Source organism: Xiphophorus hellerii, chromosome 23 (genome assembly GCF_003331165.1).
Source record: "Xiphophorus hellerii strain 12219 chromosome 23, Xiphophorus_hellerii-4.1, whole genome shotgun sequence".
NCBI classification, from domain to species: domain Eukaryota; kingdom Metazoa; phylum Chordata; class Actinopteri; order Cyprinodontiformes; family Poeciliidae; genus Xiphophorus; species Xiphophorus hellerii.
The window spans coordinates 15,184,052-15,199,837 of record NC_045694.1 but is presented as its reverse complement, the minus strand read 5'-3'; the positions used below and the strand labels follow the sequence as shown (position 1 = coordinate 15,199,837).

Genomic DNA, 15,786 nt, shown 5'->3' with positions numbered 1-15,786 from the left:
ATTTTGGCAAGCTAAAGCAACTTTCTCGACGCCAACTTCGACTTCACAACTTCAGATGTGTATGTTTAGTGGCTAAGATGAAAAGCTCACAGGAAATGGTAAGGGTGTTGGTATTGTTGAAAACAATGAAGAATCAGAAACATTTTTGTCAGTTACAGGCTGTATCATCAACATAATATTCAGCATTGGGATCATAATTGCACATTCCCCTGAAATGTAAGTTATATCTATTGCATGTAAACTTTAATGAATGGATATATGGATGGATGGAAATAATGTTCCAACAATGTCACAGTGTTGCAGAACAAAGAAGAATTAAAAAAATAATAAACAAATACAAAGGATATTCCATACTCCATTTTCCTCTTATCAAATAAGAAACTAGGCCTAAAAAATTTTTCAGTTTTCCACATTACTGACAAGCCCTGCTCACATCTTCATAACCCAGCTTCAAAAAACCTGAGATATTCCTTTAGCAATAAGTGATTCTTATGCAAACATTGAAATTGAACAAAGATAATCGATGCCAAGTTTAATTTATTTCCTATGACTCCTATATGCAGTATGGATATATAAAAAAAAATATATCACACTGACACACAGATCATGCCTAAGAGAGTACATGTAACAAAAAAGGTGCATGTAAGAGACTTACATTCACAGAGGTTATCTTGCCAAGTTGACAGGCCTCCTGAAAGACAAGAACAATTCAGTTTGGATCAGTGACTGGCTTTAATTTTTTCAATATTTACTTTGGAAACCAATAGTTTGAGCTAACAAACAAAAATGTGCTGGGAACATTTCAGGTCTGTTAGAGTCAGCTAGAGTTCACAGTTGACAACTTTACTGATTTGTGATTTTACTGTTATTTTTAAGTCAAAATTGGGAATAAGGATATATATTGTTTTTTTGTTTTTTTAAATCAAATGCAGAGTTTTGGTAGCACACTTCAGTGCTCAGTTGGCTTCCCAACAAAACATGTAAGGTAGTAGAAATCTCAGAAATATGAAGACTCAGGCAAACCTGACATTCTGACAACACAACAAATACATCTGGCACTTTGATAAAGATGTTTTCTCTGCATTTCAGAGAGGAAAGTGAACAGAATATCAAATGAAGCATCAAAAATTAACAATAAACAGCGACAAGCTTCTAAATTGGGAACAAAAGACACCCGCAAGCCTGCAAAATAGCATCCTCTCTCTCTGGGGACTGAGATAACTCACAGAGAGATAAGAGTGTTTAATTTTTAATCACCAATTTAATTTTCTTTGTACTGCGTATAATAATCTGAAAATGCAACTTTATTTGCAAAGAAAATAAAAGAAGTCTGGCAGTGAAGACCCACTTAGTCAAGGGGAGAAGCCAAGAGGACTGCTGTGGGGGAATGGTCAAACAATGAACAGGAAACCAGTTCAATGCTTTATTCTAATACAATTGGCCATCACAGGACTCTGCTGCTGAGAGAGAAACAGCAACTACAGTACTATCAACCAGCTACCAAAGCTATTCACTAAAAACAAAAGGCTTCATTATGGTAACCAACAAATGAAAAAACAAAAAATCCAAAATGAGACTATCAAATTTTAAAAACAGAAATAATAAAATAAAGTGATGGAGGCTGCATTGTACTTGCAAGACTTATTTATTAAAGAACAAGTAAAATAATTTCCATTCAGTATCAAGATACTAAATGACTCATGCCTGTTCATAGTGAACCTGATCATGATGGATGGCTACTACTGTTAAAAGACACTTGTTTCTTTCCACAGTTGCCATATTCTAGCTCCCACCTAAATGTTTCAATGCAATCACTAGAGCTTTCATAAACAGATATTTTAACAAAGAACATTATACACCAAAAATAATTTAACTGTGTTAATGCTATGATTCCTAAGTAGCATTAGATTAATTTTATACAGCAATAAGACTGTATGTGAAATGGAGTTATCTGACTTGTAAAATACCCTAAAATGACCTTTGCTGTGAATATAGACTGAGATGAAATGAATAACTGCAGTAGCCCCGCTTTCCAAGTGTTAGTAAGAAAGGCATGCGTCTTTAGCAAAAATGTTTTAAGAAATCTAACCACAATCTAATTACCAAGTAGTAGATAGCGCTGGTGTTTTTGTTTAAGGGTGTGTGGGACAAAGAACAGAGGCAATACAGCAATAAAATTGCTTTTCTAGTTAGTCAATTATATAAGACCATAGGGATTGCCTTTTTGGCTCCCTGTCTCTGTTGTGTCAAAAATCATCTGCTAATAATTGACAGTAACTTAGAAGTCCATGCTATCCATAGGTAGACATGCATTGAATAAACAGCACAAGTACAACTTATATTGCTCCAAGATATATTTCAGAGTCAGGTCAATGAATCCTTTTTTTTTGACTAGCTGCTTCTTGTGTTTCCACCAGTACTGACCTTGTATGAGGCAAAAAAACTGAACAAACTTAAGCATGTTCCATAAAGTTTTATAAGAAACACTGTTACCTTTTCAGTTATCTGCTGAAAAACCTCATGAAGATACAATATCTGTCCACATCCTCCCTGACCTACCCAGAATGCCAAAAAATATTAAGTTTAGATATTTTTAAATGTATAGGTTCATGCATGTACTGTCTAAAAAAAACCCACTGGCAGGTGGAAGAAGTCTGCTGTCACAAGAATAAGTAGCATGCAGCGTTATGCTCTATAGCATGCTGTATAAGAGAATTTGAGTGAACAGCACTCTGCTGCCTAGATGTCCTAAAATTGCATAGCTTTGACATGTTGAGGTATGTGAAATGCTATAAATACACACCCTTTGCTCAACATATTTTGTAGTATTTCGCAATACTTATAAATAATAGACATAAAATATTGTCCTGTAAATATTTTTCCTAAGCCTAATTATTTGCTGAGTCAATGTATTGGCCCACAAAAATAACACATCAATAGACCAAAATCAAATGGCTACGTCTGAAGCAGTTTCTCAAAATAAACCATTCCAATAAACTACTGGAGGTAAAACTTTTGTCATCAACATTAGCGTTTTAGACAAATATGTTTCTTACTAGGAAGTTAGTACCAACAAATGCAATATTTATTATGAGAGCAATAAAGGCATAAAAACTGTCAGACCTCCACATACTGAGATTATTAATCAAAATCATTAGTTTAGGTTTCAGACTGATCAAAGTCTGTTCAACTGATTCTGCATACTTCAATTTTTTTTTTGTAGACTATTTAGTTTGAGGACCTCAGATCTATTGTCTAGTTGTTTCTTCAAGATAAATCCCACTTTTTTTATACAGACCCTACACAAGACACAAGTAAAGGCAAAACATTCTTTGTATCACTTCTAAAAACAAATATAGGCGTGTATCCAATTACTACATTAAATCAAGGAAATACTTCAAAAAACATTTGATAGTCATACTTGAGATTTGTCTATAACTATGTAATATGTTTGGTGTTCCCAAACTATAACTTAATTTTAAATCGTCCAACACTGCAATTATTTTAAGTAAAACCACACTCTTGCAAAATAACTTTTAATATAGACCTATTATTCATTTATGGCAGAGTGCATTTCTTTGTGTGTCTACTGGATACATGAATTTTCCTGTTAGGAATTAATAAAATATCTTTTCGTCTGTCTAGAATTGAAAAGTGCTTCTAGAAGACAACCCTCAAATCCACTGGCTTAAAGTCTTTGAGTCCTCCATTCTGCTCACCACCTGGGTTTGGACATCGTTACTTCTACTGCTCCATTTATCCTTGAGTTATATTTTGTATTCATATATGTATTTACTTGAAGCATAAAGAGAAGGTTGCACAAGGACAGATGTGTTTGAGAAATTTTCAGACTTGAAATTGGCAATAAAAAATACTAAATAGGCAAGTTTCAACACATATTTCACTATGCTAAACGGAAAGAGTGGCTGGAACACTATCACTCCATACTCTTATCAATGATGTAATAAGAACAAATAACTATTCTTAACCAGCCAATATTTTTACTGCAAAATTAATTATTTTTTCAATGTTTGTTACTTTTTTGCATATTAAACACCAGCACTGTGCCAAGTCCACCTGAGAAATTCTCATTTGCATCATTTGACAGGCTTTTTACGACACCATTTTTTATTAGAAACTACCATCAGTTATTTCCTATCTAACTAATGTTTTATTCAACACCAGTGACATGTATTTCATCTAAGAGACTTTGCCAACCAATTAAATATATGATAACGTACATGAGGGATCTGAAAAGCTGACCTATGGTCGCTTCCTATTTAGTTGGCATTCAAAGTAGTAGTTGTACATCTGATTGTTTGAGACTATAAAGTGTAAATCTCCTCTTTCTCCCTTAGCTTTGGTTGGTCAGTGACCTTCTCTGCTGTCTCTTTCTGTGTTGTATTTCTCTGAAATTAGTAGTTTCAAAGCACTCAATTCCAACCCAGGGAGAGAGTTATGCTTTGGATAAGTGCATTTGTTGGTGAACCACATCAAAGTACAGAGAGATGTCTTAGCGAGCAAAGGCAGTGAAGCTCCAGCCCTGCCTTTGATCACCCCAGGCACTCTGATCATTAAAATATTGGATAAATAATTGATTAAAAACACCAAGGCCTTATTGTGCTCTGTTTCTCTATCCAAATGTATCACAATTTTCAGATATTCTAGCTGCTCAATGTATGAGACTGAATGTAGATGGGACCAAAATGAACATCCACTGCAACAGATATGTACTGTAGCATTACTACATGTCATAAGAAGTGTATAGAAGCGATTATTTCTGTTTCTGCAATAATATGGTGACTGAACTGACTATAGTACAAATGTAGCTCTAGTATGAACTGGAAGTGCAGCAACAACTCCTCTTCACCACTAAAGGTCTGAGCCACAGCATGGCAGTTTGCCATAGAGGTAGAATAATCAAAAATCATAGGCAAAGGTAAAAAAAAAAAAGTGCAATCCAACAGTGCGTAGGTGAGTGGGGGTAGTTAATATTACATTTACTATGGAAACTAGATATGCAGCATGTAAGACAATGATCCCACTGCTTTCATATCCAGGATATTAAAAAATATTTCAGCTTAGTATTGGATATGAGCTAATAAATCTGACTCACCCAGTATACATTTAAGTTTAAATTTAGAGCACAAAAAGAATCAAAATATGTCAAAATGCATTTCTGTTCCAACTGAGAGAATTGGGTCAGAGAGCCCTGTTATTCATCTGGAACATTCATTTGTTTAAGTATCTGAATCAGTGTATGCATATAGCAACATACTGTAATAGTTATCATGATGATATATTTTTATAACAATTTCTGTGTGAGGTGTTGTCTGTCAGGTCCAAACATTGTAATCATACTTCAAGCAGGAGACAAAGATTTAAAAATGTGTCAGTCACTCTGGAAAAAAAAACAACAACAAAAACGTATTTGCTTGATATAGATAAGCTACTAAAAGCTACTTAAAAGAAATGTAAAAATTAAAAATATACGCTCCCTAAGATACCTAAATTTTGTCAGTTTATGTGAAAATGTATTATTTTCATCAATATTTTTTTCTTTGGCTTAAAAGTAAAACAAAAAGAAAAAGAAAATCAGACTTATTTATAAAGGTCAGTTAAAAAGAACTTTACTTTGCCAAAAGTAAAGGAAATAAAATGTAACTACTTAGTAAAGCTGTTTAAGTAAAATAGCTACTGAATATGGGTTAGTTTTAAGAGCAAATAAAACAATAGTAAGAGTAAGAGTCTTCCTATTATGCAGGGGTAATTGGATCTACCACCTAATCTGCAAACTGCAGATTACCTCTGAGTATCAGCCTGGACCTTTGTACAAGAGTAGTGATCGTCAGACCTGAGAGATCTGGAGGAAATAGAAGACCCCAAAAAAACGGAGAAATATGCAGGCACATGAAATTCACTCTTAACCATTAAAAAAGGTTTTTGTCATTTGTGCTACAAACAGTTTTCTATTACATTTTTCATGAGTGGGATGTGGGCACACCCCCAGTGTTGGCACTTGCTGGTATCTGATTCGAAGGTTCAGCACTGCCATAAAAAAAAGGGCCGTTTTACTTTTTGCTTTTTATTTATTTTTTTCTTTTTGATTATAGTTCAGGGTGTTATCCAAGCTATTATAGCCATATGCAGGATCTTATTCGTGAGATGAGATAAAAGTCAACAGCAAAACTTTAAGAACAATTCTAACATTTCAACGTTAAGATAAAAAAAATACAAATGAAGCACAATTATTAGCAGATGATTCAGATTCAAAAGAAACACCATTATTCCAGTCCATTTTAGAGAACAGTTTTGGGTTTGAAAATTTGCAGGATTTTACCCAAATCTTTATTAAGATGCCACATCAGTTATTACACTTTACAAGGCGAGTCCTGTCTAAGTTTAAGAAAGCTGGATTCTACATAGTCTTTGCTTTGCTGCTTCTTTCAGTTGCTTTAGTCCCATGCCACATCTGTGTTTTCCAGATGGTTGCCACGTTCTGTTACCTCGTTTCACCTAAGTACACCTGTGTTATTACAGGATTTGTGAAATGTAAGGAGCTGGCTTGTAAAAAAGAAGAAAAAAATAAATGCTTTAAAGATTTTTCATAATGTAATAACTTGTAGCTCTACTATTAAGCCCTCTTGTCTCCCTGGGGTCCGTATGCTCCTAATAGTTGTAAAATAATGAGATCTGCTGCTTCTGTCTCTACAGCCTCCTACATAGCAGTTTATTTGATAGTGTAAATACCTTTGAAAGTTGACGCATGCACAAAGCATAGCAAAGATCTTATCGGCTACAGTTTCTTGACTTGCTGAATTTGTTTTGACTTTCTCCTCATGGTTCATTGGTTATTTTCACCAGAATCTCCCGTATTTCAGCTTTCCTGCTGCACAAAGTTTGCAAAAATAATAGTCAAGAAGGACTTGTTAGACTTCATTATGCCAAAATGTCAATGCAGCCACAGTTTACCACCTAATTTGTTTATAGAAGGTTGTGGAAAAACACATGGGTTGGCTGTCAAGAGATTTCCCTGCAGATGAGGAAAGATGCGTCTGAATTCTATCAATCGGAGCAAAGTGACAATTGCCAGGCGAGCCACAACACAATCAAAACAAATTCAGACATACGCATGCATAATAAAATAGTGGAAACCTTGGATGTGTGTGCCATCTGCTTATGTTGCACAGAAATAAGAAACGGTAATGCCTCGGCCAAGAAACACACAGCAGAGTTCAGGTTCTGCATCCCCTGTTTTTCTGGCAAGTGAAGCTTGTCTCAGACACAGTGATAAAACTGTTGCAAAACAAAACACCTCCTCATCAAAAGGGGCTAATAAAGTCTTCAATATACTTAAGTGTAGCCTCAGATAAATAGAATACCCATTTACCTCTGCATTGGTGTTGTTGTCCAGAGTGTATTGATGTTCCTATTGACATTCAATAAAGGAAAACCCTTTCAGCAAACCACAGAGAGCAGTGTAAATCCTGTAAACTTCTTGAGCGAGCACAAACGCTAATTTTCTCCAACAGAATTACAAGATGCCGATAATGTCACTGAGTCCAGACCAGATTTGATTTACAAGTAGACACATTGTTGCCTTTTCATCAGCTTATTATTATTAAGTGGTCTGTGTATACGTTTTTCCCCTGGACAACCCTCTTTCTTGCTTCACTCTTGGTGAGGTATTGATCCTTCCAGTGAACCATCCCCTACTGATTTCATTAGGCTAGCTGCTGTTAATTACTCCACAACCTAACCTTTTGCTGTTTCAATTGGACTAACAAATTGGGTGAATTTAAAAACAAAGGGAATATAGAAGATGATAAAAGAGAAAAAGGGGAAAAAAAATAAGAAAAAAGAAAAATATCATCTACCTTCACTTTACTCATCATTATGTAGTAGACAACCACTCCAGTAATTGTTGTATAGGACTTTTCATTCATGAAGCCATACCAGACAGCTCTAGTGCGGTTGTCTAGGAGGTGGAAAATTACACCTATTTCCCCTCCTCAAATACTCAGGACCGCTCTTATGCAGATAGATCATTAAAACATATTTTATTCTTTCATGCGTATTTATTTACAAGGATCAAGTGATGGCCTTAGCAAGAAACTTAAATGTTACTCAGTACTGAATCAAACTGAAACACCTTGATTTACTGACGCACCAATTTGTCTTCTTAGTGAAGGTATTAAAACAGTGTGATGTGGCACATAGCTGCAAAGTTATAATTAGACTTCATTTAATACCCTATGTCAAGAGATTACATGCGCCGAGCGCGGCGTCTGAAGGCATGCTCAAATCACAGGGGATGTAATTGATTAACCATATGAGACTGGGAAACAGATGATGAGGATGAGGCTCTAAATCCATGGTAAATCAATAAAGCCACTTCCTACACATCGAGGGATTATTGACAGAAATTACACCCAGGCCTAATTGCTCCCAGCAAACAGATACGATTATTTTTCGCCTTGGTGCGTTAATATGTGATGCCGTAAAAATTCCTCTTTTCTCAGTGCAAAGAAATCACCTGCTTTCAGGTGGGATAGCGTGTCGGCCAGGACACATTACAAACCACGCAGGCAACTTTTATGGGATCCGTCAGTACTATCATGCGAGAGTTGCCCTATCTTCAAGGTTGAGTATGTACTACTAGGAAAGACACACAATACAGGGTGGAAGCAATTCAGAGAACTCCCTTTGGCCAAGATAATAACTTCATCATAATTAGCTTTTGGTACTCAGGAGTCTTGAATTGTCAGTTGCAGTGGGATCTGGGCTGATTTATTGCTTGATTTAATTACGTATCAAAATTCAATTAGACATGCTTTCAGCCAAATTCAAAGTGAGGTTTGTCAAGCTGTCCCCTGAAAATCAGGAAACAGCTTGAAGGACATCCTTCATAACACAGCAACATCTAACTCAACAATTATCACCTACCCTAAGTCACTCATGCGCTAAAAGAGGATTTAAAACTCCACACTAGTCTTACAGATTTTTTATTTTTTTGCCTTACTATTAATGTTTCACATCTCACCAGACATCAAACAGCATCACATAGTGAAAAACAGGCACTGACTCAGTAGTGATGTGGGGTGAGTTGCTGGTACTTTACCAAGTGAAGAAACATGACAAAATCCTCTGAGGCTGACTACGACTAAGGAGGCGTCTGACTTTCTTTACCCACATCACTCACTGCCTGTTCACCCTTTTTTTGCTACAGACTGCACAGGGGGAGAAAAGGGGAACTGTTTTGAATAAGTGCCATGGAATTCTCTAAGAGCTACATTGATCTTTACCACTATGCAAATTTAGGATGTCATGGTTTCAAAGTTAAGAAGCCAAGTAAGGGAATGAATATTTCAGTCAGTGGTAACTGACTGAACCGTAGTCCTTTAGCAGTATTGTAAATATCTTCATTGACAGTTTTATTAGGTACATCAAGGGTAATATCACGCAGAACCTTTATTCAGCTCTATGTTATTTTCCTCCTCTTTTGAAGCATTATGAAAAATTGAGGAGATGTAGGGTTTTTTTTTTTCATTTAGTTTTTCATATTTTCTAGATTTTCCTATTCTGTGAACATTTCATTTCACTTCATCACTAAAGTGTTTTATTGGACTCGGATATGGGGGAGTACATGTGTCATTGGAGGAAACAAAATTTTGTGGAATCATCTTGAAATCACGACATCATCTGAATGAAGAGTCGAGCCTGGCCAACAACATTGCTGTATTTATAGAGAAAAACTTACTATAAATATGCAAAGCACAAATCAAGTTGTGAGATTTTTTACTGCTTGTATTCAGGCTTCAATAATCAAAGGATTATTAAGGATAAACACTTAGTCCTAAGAAAAAGTAACACTGAACCCTAATCACCATGTTGACCCTAATTCATAGACTAAATTTTTAAATCTCAACTTATTGTTTTCTATTTTATTTATTTTTTGCTTGTTCCTTTTTGTTGTATTTCCTTTTAATTCCTGTAGAGCGCTTTCTATTGCCTTGTTGCTGAAAATGTGCTATATAAATAAAATTACCTTTACCTTTATTCTTAAAGCAATTGATTATGTGAACTACTTTCTTCTGATATGTTTATACATAGGCTGGTTACTGCACTCCAGTAAGATTTTATAAAGCTATGCTTAAAACTGCAAAGTTTTTCAGTCATAATATTCATGGAGCTTAATTTCCCATTAATAAAACCCCAGAGAAAGTGCAGCATAGATGTAGTTTTCTCCTGCTCTTCCCCATCTGTTGCTGCTACCTTTTTCTCTCTTTTACAGAATAGACAAAATTAACTAATTTAAAAATTTCTAGCTGCAAAAACACCAACAAAATTTGTATAAATTTAAAAAGAGTCCTATCCATCTTTCGTTTTTTGCTTGTTAAGGGAACACTCTCGAAATAAATTATGTGGAAAGCCATCTTCTTTAAAAGCAATTCAATCATGTTATTCAGTTTTGCTGTCGTCTAAATACAGAAAATTGTGGTATTTTATCATACTTTTAGAAACTCATGCTGGATGATTTCTAATTATGTTTGCTGTCTCTATTAATAAATGCTAAAGTGTGTGGGAGCAGAGGATATTGTGTAAAATCTTTTTTTTTTTTAGCTTTATAATCTGTTTTAATTTTATTTAAAAACATACCCTGCGTTTTATTGGATTCTATCATACATGTCTAAGAATGCTTGAATCTGCCATAGCTGTGATGCCTGAAACACTTGGGCTCATAAGGCGTCATCATTGTTCTCAAAAATCCTCCTTGGAGACAGTAGTCTGCAGCCAAACTATTGCCTCACACCATATGCTTGTTAATGTGTCACTTTATTTTGGTGCGTATTAATATAATTAACTTTTGTCAATTTAAAATATATTGTTAGAAGAAAACAAAAACAGCCCTCAAATACCTAGTTTATCCTGATGTAGAGAAAGAATACCTTTGAATGAAGATTAGTATAATTAAAGTCAAATATTTTGAAACATCTATATATGACAGTTAGGACATGGGAAATGCAGTAATCCAAAATTTACCGTATCATTTTGAGTTCTTTTATTTATTTATATTAACACGATTATTGTAACACACACAAAAACGTTTACCAAGTCCAACTACACATTTACTTATTGTTAATTCTTACATAAGTAGAACTATTGCATTTTTATAATATATTTTATATTTTATATAATATTGCACTATTAATCAAACCTGACTGGCCATGACAAAATCAGGGACAATTCTCACAAAAAGGTTAATTTGAGTTATTTGCAGATTCAGAAAGTCTGTTGTCCTGTTGGCCAAAACCAATAACAAAAGTGTGTGAATTGCAAAACAAAGCATTAATTAAAGTTAATCAGCTGTGAGTCCCCTAAGCACCTCAAAACAGCTCAGATTTCCTCTGTAGACAAGCTGAATTCAAATACATATTTTACAACCTCCAAAAGTGCTATTTAAAGTATGGCATGCTTTCTTCATGACCTCAACTCGTATATTTAGCAAGAAGACACAAAATCACTATTTTCTCAGAAATTAAGGTTTTCTTTTTGTCTGTTTTGTTTTTCTCTGCTCATGCACTTGCAACTTGTTACTGGTTTTGCTGTGGCATGTCACAATTAGCCATCTCTTTCCATGTTAGTGAACATGTGCAACATGTATATCTTCAAAAGATTAAGAAAATAGTTGTGAGACGCGCAGAAGGTGAGCCAGTGATTTGTCCTGAAAGAAACGATGCGACAGGGATAAACCACTTAATTGTGTATCCTAAATAGAAATATAATATAATCCTAAATAGAAATCTATGTCAGGGAATCCCAGTGGGGAATAAATGCTGTTAGAATGGAACACCCTTTGCCGCTGTCCAATTAGCCAAGTGGGGGACCACCGAAATTCTTATTCTCAGGGTGTCAAATAATGCAGGTTCATGAAATTGTTTGAGAGGAACAAGGTGTTCTTCAGTGTCAGCATTTTGATACACCCGCCCCAGCAAGCAGGAGTATTACAGCGGTAGAGGTGGTCTTAGTCCAGGGATTTATCATGCCGAGACCGCAGGGTGAGCATCTTTCAAAACCTGTAAAGAAAAAAAAAAAAAAGTAGACTACTGTGCAAACGCCTCTGAATGATTCTGTAGGTTTTAAGACTTTAAAGGAATTCCTTTTTACATTTAAATTTAGTCTTTCCTTTCATTGTATTTTTTTTAGGAATCTTTACTTTGATCTTTTTAAGTGGTGAGACTAGCTTAGGAGATCTTTTTAATGTTCAGGGTGATTAACACTTGACAATCTAGTGCTGGATTTATTGAATTCATCTCTTGTCCTTTCATCATCACAACAGATGATAATAGTCCTACTGATATGATGCCATTGCTAAACTGAATCAGCTTAGTTGGATCATGAGCCATTTCCTTCCTCCGGCAGAGACGGAAGTTGTTGTGGGTAAATATTATGTTCATGGTAAATTTGTTATGACATGAAACATTAACATGGATGAAAGCAAAATATTTTCCAGTCTTTGAATTATGAATTGAATAAAAAAAAAATATAATAATAATAATAATAATAATAATAATAATAATAATAAAACACTTTAACATGTCACAAATCAAAATGTTGTCCCTGTATATATTAGGAGTTTCAACAGTTTTGCACAAGCTGAACAAAGCTGATCAAAGCAAGTGTTGCCATTGTTGATAATGTTTTACATCTGGTTATAAATTAAGACTGAAGCCATTATGTAAGTAGAATAAAGATAAATACATTTTTCAATTATGTCAAACTACATGCTCAGTTACCAGAAATGTTTGAACTGTTCAACCCCTACTTGTCCTGGCTGTGTATACAATGAGTCACAGCAGCTTGACTCAGTGTCTGCGGAGAAAGCTGCATTAAACAGGGAGGTGCACAGAACAAAGTGATCACTAAGTGTACTATCAAGGAGGAAATATGGAAAAGAGGATGGGTAGCCCACTTGATGTGTCAAAAGATTCAGCAGCACTGTGAATTGTTCATCTGTTTGATCCGTCTCCCACTGAAATATCTGACAGTGTTCTTCATACAGACTGACAGAGGTATTGTCCATAGATTGTGATGTGCAGTGACACACTGAATCGCAAGCTCGTGTTTGAAGCAAAGAGTCTGTCTCACTGTCAGTCAGTGACAAACAAAAAGCACAATGATGATACTGATTAATGACTCCTGAAACATCCACGGGACTGATCTCCTGCAGAGAGGGAGTTGCTTCTGTCTTAAATTTAAACACACAGATGTTAGCTGTAATGTTATTCAGTGGAAGTCATCTGGGTCTCAAAATGTATTCACTGTCATTTTTCACATGTTACCACAGGCATAAAGATTTCACAAAGCTTCTGAAAAATTAACAATCCAAATGTCTGTGGCCCCATTATAAATTCCAATGAGGATGCAACACGAAGTGATAATAGTTTAATAATGACTGAAAATAACAGTTCTTGAATGCAAAGCTGACAGGTCTTATTTAGGATTAGCTTTATTTGTATGTTTAATGAATTCCTGCATTAAACTGACATTTTTCTAAATTACAAGATTAAATCCACAGTTAAATATTTGCAATATTTTTGTACATGTAGTCTGCATGAAGAATATAGTCTGTGGGTTTACTTTGTCTCAACAGCATATCATTGTACACAGAACTTAAATTTTGTTGATGGGATATTAATAAAGTTTAGGTTTTAACAAAACATTTAAAATTAATATACTTTCTAAACATGTTCGTCCATTCTCAAATGCTTTACATAAACACTGTGCACCACTTTTCAATCTTTTGAGTATTTCTAACCAAAAAAGAAGATTTGTATGTTAAACAGTGAGATTGGTTGAGGAAAAAAAACTAAATTGTGACACAAATACATTCGCTTTAATTTGCCAAAGACGGCATTGTCATAGGAGTAAAAATAGCAGCATAATGGCTTTCTGCAATACGGCAAACTACAACCATCTAAACGTGTGCTCATAACATGGCTATCTGTTTAACATTAGATCTCTCACGTAATACTGGAAACAGAGAGCTGCTGCTTTTACATTCAAAGATTACAGATACTAAATGAATTATGAATATAAGTATTCACACTATTCTTACTTAGTTTCAGGAATACTTTAATTTAATATATTTAATTATTTCTATCTCTAAACTGTATCCACACTAATATTCAGTGTTCCTAATATATATAAAAGTCAACAAAGAACAAGATTTATGTAGATGATTAAAAATATCACAAACCCACACAAGCTTTCACTGTTCTAGCAGTACAAAAGTAGATTTTTAACTCCTCAAAACATTTTATCATCTACGTCTGTGAAAACTCATTTCAATCTAAGCTTACTTAATATCTAATACAAGATTTCAAAACACATTGTGTTTTACCTCTTCTCTTACAATGGTGACTTCTAATGAGGTAAAGAAAACAATTTTGAATCCTGTAAATGATAAATGATCTGAACACTGGAAGACATATTCCTACTTGAAACGCACACACTACTTGAAACGCACATTAAATATGTTGAGTTTTTCTGTCTGTTTCGAAGTAGGCCTGTCCTACTAAATTGAGATTAGTCATTAGAACAAAGTCCTCCTCAGTGGCAGAGTTATTTTAGCCTCTCTTCCACCGCTATGCATCAGAAATATTTTGGTACAAGGCAAATGTATGCTGCGGGATGTCTGTCCCATGTGTTCTTTTTTTGCCCAAATATCTTGCTGTTTCTCTGGCCACAGTCAAACACATTAACATATGTTCTCACCGTGCACAGCGCTGTTCTGCATTGGTAAATGCCTTATTACAGCAATACCCGCTTTGTGCTCTCCCATTGAATATCCATAAGTAGTAAAACACAACTATATCTACCCACTCAGAACAGTAGGGATGTGTCTCACGTGACAGGGGGCCTCCTTAACATTTAGTCAGAGGCCGTCTTTGTCAAATTGATATTCCTCCCACTCACAGTTATAGCAGGTGGTAATAATGACAAATAGAGGCAATACTGCAACTGCTTGGTACATACTGAGCATAATAAGGTCATCTGTTGGTTATGTTTTTTTTTTCCTCTTGTATTTATGCCTTTTTAGCATGCACAGTCAAATTCTCTCAGTATGACTTGCATCTCTAAAGACTTTGCCTGTGTGAAATATGCAAAAGCAGAGGGCGAGAAAAATATCCTGAGCAATGCAACTTGTTCTTGCCTTGAGAGCTTACATGGTTATAATCATTTCAAAATTCAAATTTCCTGTCATCATTTCAATTTCCCCTTTTTTTATCCCTTGCGGAAAGGTATTTCAAAGATCTGAAATGAATTTAACCAATATTCTTTGTCTTTTGCAACCAAATAAAAAGAAAGAGGTGGCTACAAGTGTCGTATATTGTGAAACTAATGAATATGTCCACTTTTCTATTTGTGGAATTAGCTTCCAAATAATTATGCAAAGACAAATACATTGATTGCCTAAAACAGTAGGACTTTAAACAGGTGTGTCTACAGGTCTTGAATAATGGTATTCATTCTTAATTTGGGCCAGAGACAGTCATCGGTTTTGATATGAAAACATATTCCAAAAGAATGTACATCGAACGCAAGAAAGACTTTTATTTTTGCACAAACAACTAAGAGGGGCATCTGTGTCAGCACACAGCGCTTCACTGATTTATAATGGGAGGAAGGGGGGAAAAAAAGAGCGAGGATACATAATTGAAACGTGAAGGCATTGAACAAAACTTTGCTCATGAATAAAATCATTACAAGAAAGTTTCTTCC

General features: G+C 35.0%; 1 protein-coding gene across 4 annotated transcripts in view; it reads right to left on the bottom strand.

The window, feature by feature from the left end:
- pcdh11 (protocadherin 11) overlaps positions 1–15,786 on the bottom strand; it is a 163,638-nt gene that overhangs the window by 67,775 nt on the left and 80,077 nt on the right. For all 4 annotated transcript variants that reach the window (XM_032554871.1, XM_032554872.1, XM_032554873.1 and 1 more), the window contains one exon: positions 656–691. In XM_032554871.1, coding sequence (XP_032410762.1) covers positions 656–691 — 36 coding nt within the window. The remainder of the gene's footprint in view (positions 1–655; positions 692–15,786) is intronic.